The 13,782-nt window shown below is 45.8% G+C and overlaps 1 protein-coding gene across 2 annotated transcripts in view; it reads right to left on the reverse strand.

Moving 5' to 3' along the window:
• RAP1B (RAP1B, member of RAS oncogene family) overlaps positions 1 to 13,782 on the reverse strand; it is a 190,346-nt gene that overhangs the window by 27,157 nt on the left and 149,407 nt on the right. For both annotated transcript variants that reach the window (XM_029597232.1, XM_029597231.1), the window contains exon 4: positions 12,279 to 12,335. In XM_029597232.1, coding sequence (XP_029453092.1) covers positions 12,279 to 12,335 — 57 coding nt within the window. The remainder of the gene's footprint in view (positions 1 to 12,278; positions 12,336 to 13,782) is intronic.

Genomic DNA, 13,782 nt, shown 5'->3' on the forward strand with positions numbered 1-13,782 from the left:
GGGGAATTCTGTGCATAAAAGAGTTCCACATACTTTATATTAGTCAAAAATTAAAAATGTAATGCAGAAAAAAAATGTATTACTCAGATGCAGTTTTAAATATTTTGACCAGAATTCCCCTAAACGTACACTGTAAGAGTGTCCCTTCTACCTCTTCCCTTACCTCCCCCTGGCCGGACCCCTTCCACTCTGCCCTCACAGGCTCCAACTCCTCCACACTTTACTATCTCTCCTGTTCCCACCTTCCATTTTGAGTTTGACTCCTCTCTCATACAGCCCTTCACATAGGTTCCTCTCACGCACACATACCCTCATACAGGCTCCCTGTGTCTCACACCCCCCCCCTCACACACAGGCTACCTCACACTCTCCCTCTGTCCTTCATGTGCACCCCCCACAAAGGCTCCCACTCTTCTGGCACACATCCCCTTCACACCAGGCTCCTCCTCCTGCACACACACACACACACCTGCACATAGGCTCCCTTCTCACACATGCACAATCCCTCTCACATGCATCCAGGCTTCTAGTTTCTTTCATACACTCCCTCACACAGGCTCCTCTTTCTGGCACACACACACCCCCTCACATGCAGCGCCACACTTTCACAGGCACGATGGGCTCCACTTGTGTCCCACAGGTCTCTCTCCAAATTCTGCACTCCCACAATAGTGCAGAATTCCCCCAGGAGTACTGTGTGGTCGTATCGAGTGGACTGATTATTCAGAGAGGTGGAGCTGGAGAGGACAGCCAGAGGGAGGCTGAGTTCAATTTCCATATGTGATAGTATGTGATTGTTGGGGATTTTAATCTGCCGAATGTAGACTGGAGAATCCCTTCTGCAGAATTTAACAGTAGTAGAGAGATAGTGGATGCCCTGCAAGGGGCTCTGTTCAAACAAATGGTAATGGAACCCAGGAGGGAGGGAGCTATACTCTATTTAGTGCTCACTAATGGAGATAATGTCTCTGATGTCCAAGTGGGTGCCCACCTCAGCACCAGTGATCAAACGGTATGGTTTCATATTACAAATAGAATACAGAGTAGCAGCACGAAGACCCGAGTTTTGCAGTTCAAAAAAACAGACTTTGATGAAATGGGGAAGTACCTGGAGGAAGAACTATTAGGCTGGGAGAACAAGAGAGATGTGGAACAGTGGACCAAACTAAAAGGAGCAGTTACCAATGCAACTAAGTATACCAAGTAATCGAATATACATTCTCCCACCTAATTCCATCTCCCCCATTTGCTTTCTCGCAGGATAAGCAAGATGGTAGTCATCACATATGGGTGAGTACCGAGCTGAGGATGTGCAATGGGCACAAGGATTGGGGAGGAATTTGGTAGAGGGCATCCTGAACCCTAACAGGCAGGCGGAAGGGTGTTGGTACGTCAAGTTGTAAAAAGGTTGTGCAAGACAGATTGGCCGAAGATGGAATCTGGTCTTCCAGCCTTGTCTAAGCAATAATGGGCTGTAAAGGTGTGGAGAGAACTCCAGGTGGCAGCCCTGCAAATGACAGGAAGCAGCACAGAGCGTAGGTGTGCTACTGAAGTCGCCATGGCCATCACAGAAAATGCTTTAACACGGTCTTGAAGTGGAATGCCTGCTTGCTGATAGCAAGTCCTCTAACCAGAAGGAGAGAGTCTGCTTACCCACAAGGCTGCCCCAATTTGGTGGAATGGAAAGAGACAAAACTGAGTGCTTTTCCTGTGGGCAGCTGAACGGTCTAGATAGAATGCTAGAGCACATTTACAATCAAGGGAATGCAGAGCCTGTTCTCCTGGATCGGAGTGAGGCCTGGGAAAGAAGGTAGGTAGTATAATGGATTGATTAATGTGAAACTCCGATACTACCTTAGGTAAGAAACTTAGGGTGAGTGCAGAGTACTGCCCGGTCCTGCAGAAGTTTAGTGTAAGGCGGATAGGAAACTAGGGCCTGTAACTCCTAACTCTGCGAGCAGATGTGATTGCCAAAAGAAAAATCACTTTTCATGTGAGATAACTAAGATCACAGGATTGGAGAGGCTCGAATGGTGGTTTCATAAGCCGACCCAAAACCAGATTGAGGTCCCAAGAAGGGGCCGGAGGACGCAGTGGAGGCTTGAGGTGAAGCAAGCCCTTCAGAAAACGTGTTATGAGGGGTTGTACTGAAAGAGGAACATCCGACAACTCTATGGAAAGCGGCTACCGCACTGACAGGTTTTTAGACCTGATTCTGACACGTGCCAGAGATAAGTCTAGAAACTTTGTGGCGGAACAGGTAAAGGGATCAAGGGATTGAGAAGAACATCATGATGTAAACCTGTTCCATTTGTAAAGATAAGATTTTCTCGTGGAAGGCTTCCGTGAAGCAATCAGGACACAGGAAACTGGCTCTGAAAGGTTAAGTGGCTGAAGAATTAACCTTTCAACATCCAGGCCGTCAGAGACAAGGCCTGAAGATTGGGGTGGCGTAGGCAGCCGTCGTCCTGAGTGATCAGAAGTGGGTCCTTTCCCAAGGGAATGTGCCTGCGAATGGAGAGGTAATGAAGAGTTGGAAACCACACCTGGCGAGACCAGTGAGGTGCTATCAGGATCATGCATCCCTTGTCCTGACATAACTTCAGGAGAGTCTTCGAGAGAAGTGAAAGTGGAGGGAAGGCATATAGGAGACTGGTTGCCCCTGAAAGGGAGCATGCATCTCTTGGCTGAGAGAGTAGTCTGCGAGTGAGAGAGCAAAAAGTTCTCTACTCTGCGGTTCTGAGGTGAAGCAAAGAGGTCTATGTGGGGGTAACCCCAATGTTGGAATAGCGAGTCCGCTACATTGGGGTCGAGGGACCACTCGTGTGGTTGAAAGGCGCAACTCAGCTTGTCCGCCAACACATTGTCCACTCCTGGCCCTGAGGTACATCGAATGGGAGAGGGCCTCTGCCCATATCTGCTCAGCCTCCTGACACAGTAGGTAGGAGCCCGTCCCTCCCTGTTTGTTGATGTACCACATGGCCACCTGGTTGTCTGTCTGAATGAGGATGACCTGGTTGGAAAGATGATCCTGAAATACCCTAAGGGCATATCTGATTGCTCGAAGCTCCAGGAAATTGATTTGGTGTTTGGCTTCCTCTGGAGACCAAGTTCCTTGTGTCTGCAAATCGGCAACATGGGCTCCCCAGCCAAGGTTGGAAGCATCAGTGGTGAGAATTATTTGAGGGTCTGGAGCCTGGAAGGGCAGGCCTCTGAGGAGATTGATTTTGCCACCAGGCTAGAGACTGACGAAGTGAGTCAGTGATGTGGACAGTGGTTGTTAGAGGTTGGATAGACTGAGTCTACTGTGACCTTAGCGTACACTGCATGACTCATGGCCAAGCAGGCCATTGGGATAACCTGTACTGAGGACACCATGTGTCCCAGCAGGATGAGGAAGTGGCGTGCAGTGCTGAGACTGTAGCTGGTGTGCGAGAGAGATGAGACAGCTCGCTGTTGAGGCAGAAATGCCTTTGCCTGCAATGTGTCCAAGTCTGCCCCAATGAATGATAAAGTTTGAGATGGAACTAAGCAGGATTTTGCGTAGTTGACTAGAAATCCTAGCGAAGTCAGTGTGTAAAGTGAGACGTAGGGACAACAGAGCAGCCTGCTGAGTGGGAGCCCTGATCAACCAATCGTCTAGACAGGGATAGACGTGAACACCTTGAGTTCTGAGGAAGGCTGCTACTACTATGAGGCACTTGGTGAAGACTCGTGGTGCAGATGCCAGGCTGAATGGTAGCACTGTACCGATAGTGCTTGGGGCCTATCAATCATCTCAGGAACCTGCGATGAGATGGAGTTATCGCAATGTGTGTATACGCGACTTGGAGATCGAGAGACCAGAGCCAGTCTCCTTTTTGCAGATGAGGAAGGAGGGAACCCAAGGTTACCATCTTGAACTTATCGGTGGAGGTACTTGTTGAGGGCACGTAGGTCCAGAATTGGACTGACGCATCCTGATTTTTTGGGGATTAGAAAGTACTGGGAATAGAATCCTAGGCCTTGTTGGACCCTTGGTCTGATCCAGCATGGCAATTTCTTATGTTCTTATAAGGTTGATCCACTGCATCCAATCCATGGTCTTATTGGAAAACCTGGAACTCCTCCAGCCGGAGGTCTTGGCATCGAGGGTATCTGTGCCGGCATAGATGACCTGGCCTTGGCATCGATAAATCTAGGTCCATATCGGACGCAATGGCACAGATGGCATGGGGGGACTTCACCAGTGCAGGAACTCCCAAAAGTCCCAGAATGGGCTCTGGCTGCGACATGTCCTCTTCTCCCGATGAAAGTGGGATGGGTGAAGGAGCCATATGGGGGGGGGGGGGGGGAATTTGATTTTCTCGGTGCCCCCAAGTAGGGCACCGATAAGCAAATCAAGCTTATCCAGGAGAGGAAGCAGCATCTGTGGCATCGGTGCCAGTTCCGGCACGGGCATCAATGCTAGCGTCTGTGGTCTCGGGAGACCTTGGTCAGCCTGGATCACTGCCTCTTGCATTATCTGGTGCAATTCCTCTTGGAGTGCTGGGGTGGTGAGGGTCCACCGGTTGCGGTGGAGTCTCTGTAGCAGTGCCCACCGAAGGTGAGGGACGCCTCTGTGCATCTGCCTTCGAGGACAATTTACGCTCCTCAGCTTGGGTCTTCGGTGGTTCGCTCGATGACGCCACCGGTGTTGCGGACGTTGAAGGCACCAGTCTCCGATGTTTGTGTCTGTGCTTCACCTGGTGTTCCGTTTTACCCGACTCCAGCATCGATGAAGGAGGCGCCGATCGGGACTCTTCGGCCTCGGAGTGACACCGATGCTTCGCCGGGGATGGAGTCTATGGTGCCTGTGGAGACTGACAAATAAAAGTGCCATTTTTTCCAGATGTGCCCGACGGCCCTTCGGGGTCATTTGGGCACAATTGGTACATGTCTCCATGTCATGTGACGGCCCGAGGCTTAATACACAGACCAGATGAGGGTCTCTGACAGTCCTCAGACAGTCAGGGCACCAACGAAAACCCGTTGCCATCATGGCCGTCGAAAAAAAAATTTAGGCCAGTTGCGGACGGCGCTGACAAGGCCCACAGCGGTCCCTGCTGGGAACCAATCGAAAAACGGGGCAAACTTACTGTACGACTCTGCAACGGCGGAGAAGGGAGACCGCTAGGGGGTATAAACGTTTGCAAGTTTTGAAGTAAATTTCCTGAGGAGAAAATTCCTGTTAGGAATTGTGAAGCGCTCCAAAACTCCACGTGGCTAAAACTGTGTGTGGGGGGGGGGGGGGGGGGGGAAAGAGACTGAAGGGAGACCTGCCATGCTGGGCATGCCCAGTAGGTGCCAGTCAAAGTTCTAGAAACTTTGACAAAAGTATTCCGTGATTGGCTCCATCTAGATGTAATCCATATGTGAGGACTACCATCCTGCTTGTCCTGTGAGAATAAAGAATCTAAATATGTATACCCTGGAGGAAAGGAGGAGCAGGGGTGATATGATACAGACGTTCAGATACTTGAAGGATTTTAATGATTCAAAGTTAATGACAAACCTTTTCTGTTGGGGGAAAAAAAAAAAAAAAAAAGATCAGCAGAACCAGGGGTCACGATTTAAAACTCCAGTGAGGAAGACTCAGAACCAATGTCAGGAAGTATTTCTTCACGGAGAGGGTGGTGGATGCCTGGAACGACCTTCCGGAGGAAGGGGTGAAGACCAAAACTGTGAAGGATAAACACTGTGGATCCATAAAGCCTGGAGGATAGAAATGAAGAGAAGAGGTATGGGGGTGGCTTGCACGAATGACGGCTACTACCTGGTGATTAATACCCTTATTCAATAAATGTTCACACGGCTAATGCGGCTCCAACATTGCTCTATGCTTCAACAAGAGGAAATGTGGAAGAGAGCATTTGCCTTCAGCCAACAACCAACAAGGTAGCACAGTCTGGGTAAACAAATAAGCATGGGAGTAGCTTGCTTGTTGTGGCGGTTACTACCCCAAACCAATTAAGTGTTACTTCACTTGGAAAGCAACTCCGGCACAGCTCACTGCTTCAATGGCAGGGGGGGAATGAAGAAATGGGATTTACATCCAGAGAACATCTAACAAGGCATTGATCTGAGCAGTATGAGTATACAAACATTGGGGTAACTTGCTCGATACGATGGTTACTACCCTCAAACATTAAGCTTTATACTTCACTTTGATGCAGCTCCAACACTGCTTTCTGCATCAATGGCAGGGGTGGAAGGAAATTAGAATCAAAAAGTTACCAATAAGGGCCCTGAACTCAGAGTAACAGATAAGTATGAGAAAATAAGTATCAGGTCGATACTGTAACGTGCGGTTGAAGATTTCCCATCTGTAACGTGCTGGGAGCGCACAATTCGGACGCATAAGGCGATTCAGCGATACAGTCTCCAGTTTCAAGCGTCCTTAGCGCTTCTTAAAACAGACGCATAACCCTTTCCGCACGCAGCATGTATATATGTAAATGAACGAATTAGCTGTATAATGAAGGAATTAGCTATTCCCCTCGGATACTGTGACGCGCGCTCAGATTATCTCCTTTGTAACCCGCTATTTTGCCGCATCCTTAACCTGTTAGTTTACCGCTACCCTCTACTTGGTGTTAGTGTGGTGTTAGAAAATTAAAAACGGGAATAAAGTGTAAAAAATGGTGTAAAAAAAGTGTAAAAACATTGCTTACTGCCCTGGCCCCGTCCGGTCTCCGGTGCAGCCCCAGTCCTGTCCCCTCCGAAGCGCAAAAAAAAAAAAAACCCGAAAAAGTAGCAAGGCTCGGGCCTGCTACGATAGTCCCTTCGCCTCTCCTCCCAATTTTGGCACTCAAGGCGGCCGGGTGGGCATGCATTCATCCAGGCAGAGGGAGCCGGCGGCGAAAGCGGCCTCCGGCTCCCTCTGCCTGGATGAATGCACGGCCCCCGCCGGCAGCGAATGAATGCCCGTGCGATTTCGGCACTCAAGGCGTGACGTCACGTCATGTGACTGCCTTGAGCGCCGAAATCGCACGGGCATTCATTCGCTGCCGGCGGGGGCCGCTGGATGAATGCACGGCCCCCGCCGGCAGCAAATGAATGCCCGTGCGATTTCGGCGCTCATGCCTTGAGCGCCGAAATCGCATGGGCATTCATTCGCTGCCGGCGGGGGCCGTGCATTCATCCAGGCAGAGGGAGCCGGAGGCCGCTTTCGCCGCCGGCACCCTCTGCCTGGATGAATGCACGCCCACCCGGCCGCCTTGAGCGCCGAAATCGGGAGGAGAGGAGAAGGGAGAAGGGACTATCGTAGCAGGCCCGAGCCTTGCTACTTTTTCAGTTTTGTTTTTTGTTTTTTTTTTGCTTCGGGAGGAGGAGACAGGACTGGGGCTGCACCGGAGACCGGACGGGGCCAGGGCAGGTGAGCGGGGGCTGGGGGATAGTTTGCCGAGCATCGGGGAACATAACTGTCAACTTCCTGGTACCTGTCATTTCAAATGTCATTTGAAATGACAGATACCAGCGCGGCCGTGAAGAGTTAGGCCCGCGAACCCAGGATACTGTATAGGCGCTCTATACAGTAAAATGGGTTGCACGGGCCTAACGCTTGCCTAAGGCTTCGCAGCCGCGGCATGCATTTGCATGCAATTAGAAGAGAGTATAGAGCGGTAGGTGAAGAGAACTGTGCGTGCGGGGAACGAGGGTGCGCCTGACACTGCCGCACTGTTTCTACCGCGGCCTTAGAGTATCGACCCGTATGAAAGCTTGCTGGGCAGACTGGATGGGCCTATTGGTCTTCTGCCATCATTTCTATATAAGTAGAGTGGATTGGACAATACAGAGGGAGGGGCAGAGCACAATGCACATACAGAGAGGGGGCAGAGCTAGACCCTAAAGGGAGGGAGAGGGATGGAGCTCAGGTGCAGATGAGAATAAAGTGATGTACAGCTGGAATGGCAAAATCTAAGGCTGCATTCCAGCAATCTATACTGAATGCCAACTAAAATTTGAAAATTCCAGTAGGCTTCACATAAACCTCCATTACTAACTTATTTATAGGCAGCTTTGTAAATTAAGCAAAAAAGTGGTTGGTGATAAGCAGTAAAGGTCTGGTATTTGGAACCAGGGAGGAAGAGCAGTTGTTCCTAAATATAATGAACTATTAGGAAATAAACAGCCATGTAAAGAGGATAATGGCATTTGAAATATGAGATAGTAAGATGCTAATGCCATTAGCAATTCAGCTTGAGGGGCTCAGAAATCAGCTGACTTAAAATGCCCCCCCCCCCCCCCACTCACCTAGCAGGTACACAGCATCAGTCACCCCCAAAGAGTACAAATAATGGGAATAAAAGGAATTCTTTTCAGCCTTCTCCCACTAGAGCTCTCAAATATTCAGCAGGGTTCAAGGGGATATTTTTCAGTCACAGAATGGTGTTTGTGGACTGATGAGGGGGTAATAAGGCTGCTAAAATTTTCATTTTAGTTAGCGTACTGAAACTGTACAATTAAACCAAGCATTCAGAGGACAGTAATACACTGCTGCGATACTGATGAAAAACTAAATTGGTTAACTCAGAAATAGAAAGAATATTAACACATTATGGGAAAACAGACACTGATTAAAAGCGTCTGCTTGAACAGACCTCAACTGAATTACAGATTACTTCATAAAGAAATCTTGTTAAAGTAATGAGACCATTTTAACTGAAGTGCTACAAGTTCAATTGTAGTCAAATTTGAGCAATTCATACAGTGATATTCTATTTGGCTAAATAATCCACTTAAGTCTTTCACTTTTATGAAAATTAGTAAGAAAGCACTATTTAATTTTAAATTCACTTTAAACATGGCCACCATTGAATGTCACATTCTTCTAATTCAGAGCTATGCCTGAATATAAGAAATTGCTATATTGGGTCAGACCAAGCCCAACATACTGTTTCCAACAGAGGCCAATCCAGGCTTCTAGTACCAAAAATTAAGTAGATCCCATGCTACTGATGCCAGTAATAGTAGTGGCTATTTCTTAAGTCAACTTGATTAATAGCAGTTAATGAACTTCTCCTCCAAGAACTTATCGAAACCTTTTTTAAACCCAGCTACACTCCACTAAACAGTTGAGTGAAAAAGAATTCTCTAATTAGTTTTAAATGTGCCACATGCTAACATCATGGAGTGCCCCCTAGTCCTACTATCCAAAAGAGTAAATAACCGATTCACATCTACCCGTTCTAGACCTCTCATGATTTTAAACACCTCTATCATATCCCCTCTCAGCCGTCTCTTCTCCAAGCTGAACAGCCCTAACCTCTTTAGCCTTTCCATCCCCTTTATCATTTTGGTTGCCCTTCTCTGTTCCTTCTCCAGTGCAACTATATATTTGTTTGAGATGCGGTGATCAAAGTTGTACATGGTACTCAAGGTGCGGTCTCACCATGGAGCGATTACTGAATGATAGTTCCTACTGGTCATACATTAATAACGAAGGAAGCAAAGTTACTTATCTGTAGCACATGTTCTTCATAGAAAGCAGGATAAATCAGCTACACAAGTGGGTGATGTCAGTTGACAGTGAGACAGAAAAGATCCGAGCATGCGTGGGAGTTGTGTGGCAGTAGTTGCACCAGATCTTCTCAGTTTTGTAGCAAGCTAACCTTCAACTCTTAAGAGGAAGTGTGGGTGGGATTCTGTGGCTGATTTTTCCTGTTAAAAGGTAAGCAACTTTGCTTTTTCTATGAACAAGCAGGACAACAATCAGCCACACAAATGGGGACTCCCAAGCTGAGGGGTGCATTTAAGTCAGCGTTTCCTAATCTTTTCAAACCCAAAACGCACCTAGATGAATAAAAATGTTGTGTCACATCACACTCCACCAAGCAGGCAGTGCAGGCATGGAGAGGACTCGTGGCCAAAAGAAGTGCTAGGTAAGCACTCAAAGCCCCACTAATCTCTTCCTAATTAAAAAAAGAAAGGGGGGAGGCAGGCAGAGATGAGCCCATAATGGACCAGTTCCCTCTATGTGCAATAAGATAAAGTTCATTTGGTATGGGCAGCAGACTCCCAAGCCAATGTAATAACCTGTGCATTAAGAAACTGTACACAATTTCAGTGCAGTTTTCACACAGGTAATTTTTTTTAAACTTCTGATGTAGTAAGCTAATGTATTGGGAGTTAAAAATTGCATATACATGTCACTTAACATCTCAGCCCTACACGTAAGATTCACACAGGGTAACCCTGTGGCCATCTGGAGGGTCCTGCCAAGCACTGCTCAGGCCCGCCTGCACATGTGCTCCTTACACTGGCAATCCCTCACCACCAACTGGGATCCTGCTTGCCACTGGGCAAGCTAGCTCCTGGTAGTTACTTAGGACACTGGGACCACACTGCCCGAGTGTGTCAACAGTTCCTAGAAAAACAACTACAGACCAAACAATACTGGGATTGTCAGTCCATGACAGGCAAAGCTAAGACTACATTTATTAACAAAAAGTAGGAACAGTGAGCAAGCAAAAGATTTAAACTGCAAACAGAAACAGGTAAAACAAGTATTATACAGCGAAAGTTAACTGAACACTTCTCACTACTTACTAGTGCCTGGGAAGGTCTGGAAAAAGGCTGTCCACAAGAGCTGATCAGGGCCTCCGCGCAGAGATCTGCCCCCTTGTACTCCCAGCCATGACTGGAGAGTTCTAGCACTTTCAGAACTAGTTATCTGTCTGCAGGGCCAATCAGTGCGCACAGTACTAATTGCTTTCTCCCTGACCAATGGCCTGACTGGTAACAACTTTCTGGCCAATAGTATTGCAGGAGGTTTCACGTCTTACTTGTCCTCAGGGATGCTAGGATATGTATACTGTTCAAGCTTCCTTCTGGATCAAGGAAGCATCCAAAGCCTCAACTACATTGCAGAGGTCAACCACCATATGCAGGCCAACAGAAGAAATGAGCTGTCTGGAGAAAAAAGTGTCACAGGGCAAAACAATCAAAGCAGCATGCAAAACCTGTTTCTCAACAATAGAGTTAAAATGTGCTCCGACTGAGCCCTGAGTGAATTTCAGTCTTTGCAGTCAGATGACATCACCCAACTTGTATGGCTGATTATTGTCCTGCTTCCATGGAAAGAGGCCTTTGGACAGAGCAGATGCACTAGATCCAACAAAGGAAGACACATGGCACCCAGAGGATGGCAGAATGGTTCTAAATTTAAAATAAAATACAGAAGAGCTTTCTCAGGAACAGGTGAAGACATTTTTGGATTCTTTTCTAGGAGCACAGTGGCTTTAAAGTATTCATTATAAAAATGGGATTATCAGGTAGCCTTATGCAGTTTCTCTTGGACTCTTGTAACTGTTTTGTAGTCAGAATCTTTTTCTTAACATACATAGCTACTAAATAGTGAACACCATCAGAATGCACTCTCCTTTGAAACGGACTACCTCTGTTGTACAAATAGAAGATTAATAACTATATGCTCTATCACTGTGCAATCAAATTTGTAAAGGGTGGATTTAAACCTGCAGAGCAGATATGAATGAGAAGCAACAACAGTCTGGGGCACAATTTTGGCTTACTTCAAAACTATCAGTGTAATACTATAACTAGTATGCATAAAAATACATACTATGCAGATGCTTTTCACTGTAAGAAAATTTACAGACCCTAGTTATCTGTACATGAAATGTATCACAGCTATTTTGCTACTGTAATCAATCTTTTCTATATTTACACTACATCTAAAAGCATGTGTTTTTATATTCACAGAACTCCATCCCCTTGCCCCATTTCCCCCCCAAAATAGAGGAACACATTCACAAAGCCACACATTCCATCAAACAAAATGAAATCCTGTTATCTTTCAATCACTGATTTTTCAGCTCTGAACTGATAGTGTACAGCTACTAACTGTAGATTGTTTATGTATAAATCCATCTGCTCTGTCATTTTGACTATGAACAGCTCAGTGCTATAATGATGGCATCTAGCCATGAAAGACTGTGCAAGAGATGAACTACCAGAAGCACAGTAAAAAAAAATATGAACCCAAGGTGGCAACTGATGGGCTATTCTAGCTTATCCAAAAAGAAAAAAAAAAAGAGGTGGGAGGAGGGATGGAGAGAAAAATCATAGGACATGAAGAGTTCATTTTCTAAAACCTGCACCTGCGTATTCTTGGTCAAGACCAACTTGAAATAGTTTTATTGTACAGTAACACATTAATGCTTTTAATCATGACAAGGTAAGGACAGTGGGACTTTTCATTGTTCCCATCATTTTTCCAAAGCCTACTTTTCACTTACCGTTCCTGCAGTGTCCAAGATTTCAAGCATACACTGTTGACAATCTACTTCAACTTGCTGGCAAGACAAAAACAAAGCAGCATTAAGAACGAAATCCAAGGACAACAAGTTTTACAGCGATCTACTCTTCCTTTGTTTATGCACCTTAGAAAGTCTGTCAATGAGCCAAACAGTACAAAGCAGGTACCAAATACAAATGTTATAACCCGGCTACTTCATTAAAACATCTATGAAAATATTGTTTGGTGAAAAGAGTAGTAAATATTTTCTATTAACGAGCACTGAACAAAACAGTATAATTTTAAATGATCTACTGCTCAAGCACACACCGAGAATAAATATCTGAAGTTACTAAAAATCAAAGTAATGCATTCAAAATTAAGAAGCAAAGCTCCAGGTTTCCAGCAGCAGATTTTTCATGAATCTGTGGCAAATTTGCATTGAGTCACACCTGACTATGCAAACTATTTTATTGAAAACCATTCACGTTTTTAAATATTTAAAACTATAAAAAAAACAATGAACCATATACAAAAATCACTTTATGCAGTTAAGACAAGTTGCAAACTTGCCTGTGAAATGTCACTTGTTTTGAACTGAAATAAAACCATCCTTTATATTTTCTTGAGAAAGTCCTAAGTATACTAAAAATGCCCTCAACATCAACTGGTCATGCTATTTCACAGAACAAAATGTGCATATATATTGGGCACATGGTAGCAGACAAAAAGGGGCTGAATTAGGTTTAAAACTCATCAGCAGTGCCAGTCAAGGCTTCTACAAACTGAAATTCATGCTCTCTGCCAGCTGTGAATAACAGTTGCAGACTTATAAAAATAAATCCAGGTCTTTGTAGCTGGTATATGGGTGACTACATATGCAGGTGCAATAACCTTTATATAAAAATTACATTTTCCTAAAGAGAGATCACTAGGAATGTCAAAGTCTTTGGTATGATTTAAGAAATCTTTGAAGGATTAAACATTGGCATTTCCCTGTCTACTCAAATTGCACCCCTCCACTCTTGTTCCCTTTAGGGCAGGAAAAAAGGGGAGAGGCAGAAATCAGAAGGGCTGGATTAGGGAGCAAAGAGCCTCTCAATTGCTCCAGCTTCATACCCTCTTCTGTTGCCTCCATGCTGTTTGTCAGGTGAGGGACTGGTGCACGAGCAGAAAGAACAGACTGAAGGCAGGCATCCTGTTGCTCTCTTCCACTGACTGAATTAAGGAGTGTGGAAGCTTCACTCAGTCAAGAATACTGATTGGGCGGCAGGTTGTCAATTATGAGGAAACAAGCTAATTGTGTGGCTGCTGAAGAAGCCGCATAATCATACTACCTGTTCATTGTAAGACATTAACTTGTCAATGTTTCTGTTTAGAATGTAAACCGAATTGATCAGTAACTCTGTTATTGGAAAGTCGGTATATAAAAGTGCTAAATAAATAAATAATCACGGGAATGTAGGGGCACTGAGAAAAAGGCTACTATAGAATGGCAGAAGAAA

The sequence above is a fragment of the Rhinatrema bivittatum genome, chromosome 4, assembly GCF_901001135.1.
Source record: "Rhinatrema bivittatum chromosome 4, aRhiBiv1.1, whole genome shotgun sequence".
In the NCBI taxonomy this organism is placed as follows: domain Eukaryota; kingdom Metazoa; phylum Chordata; class Amphibia; order Gymnophiona; family Rhinatrematidae; genus Rhinatrema; species Rhinatrema bivittatum.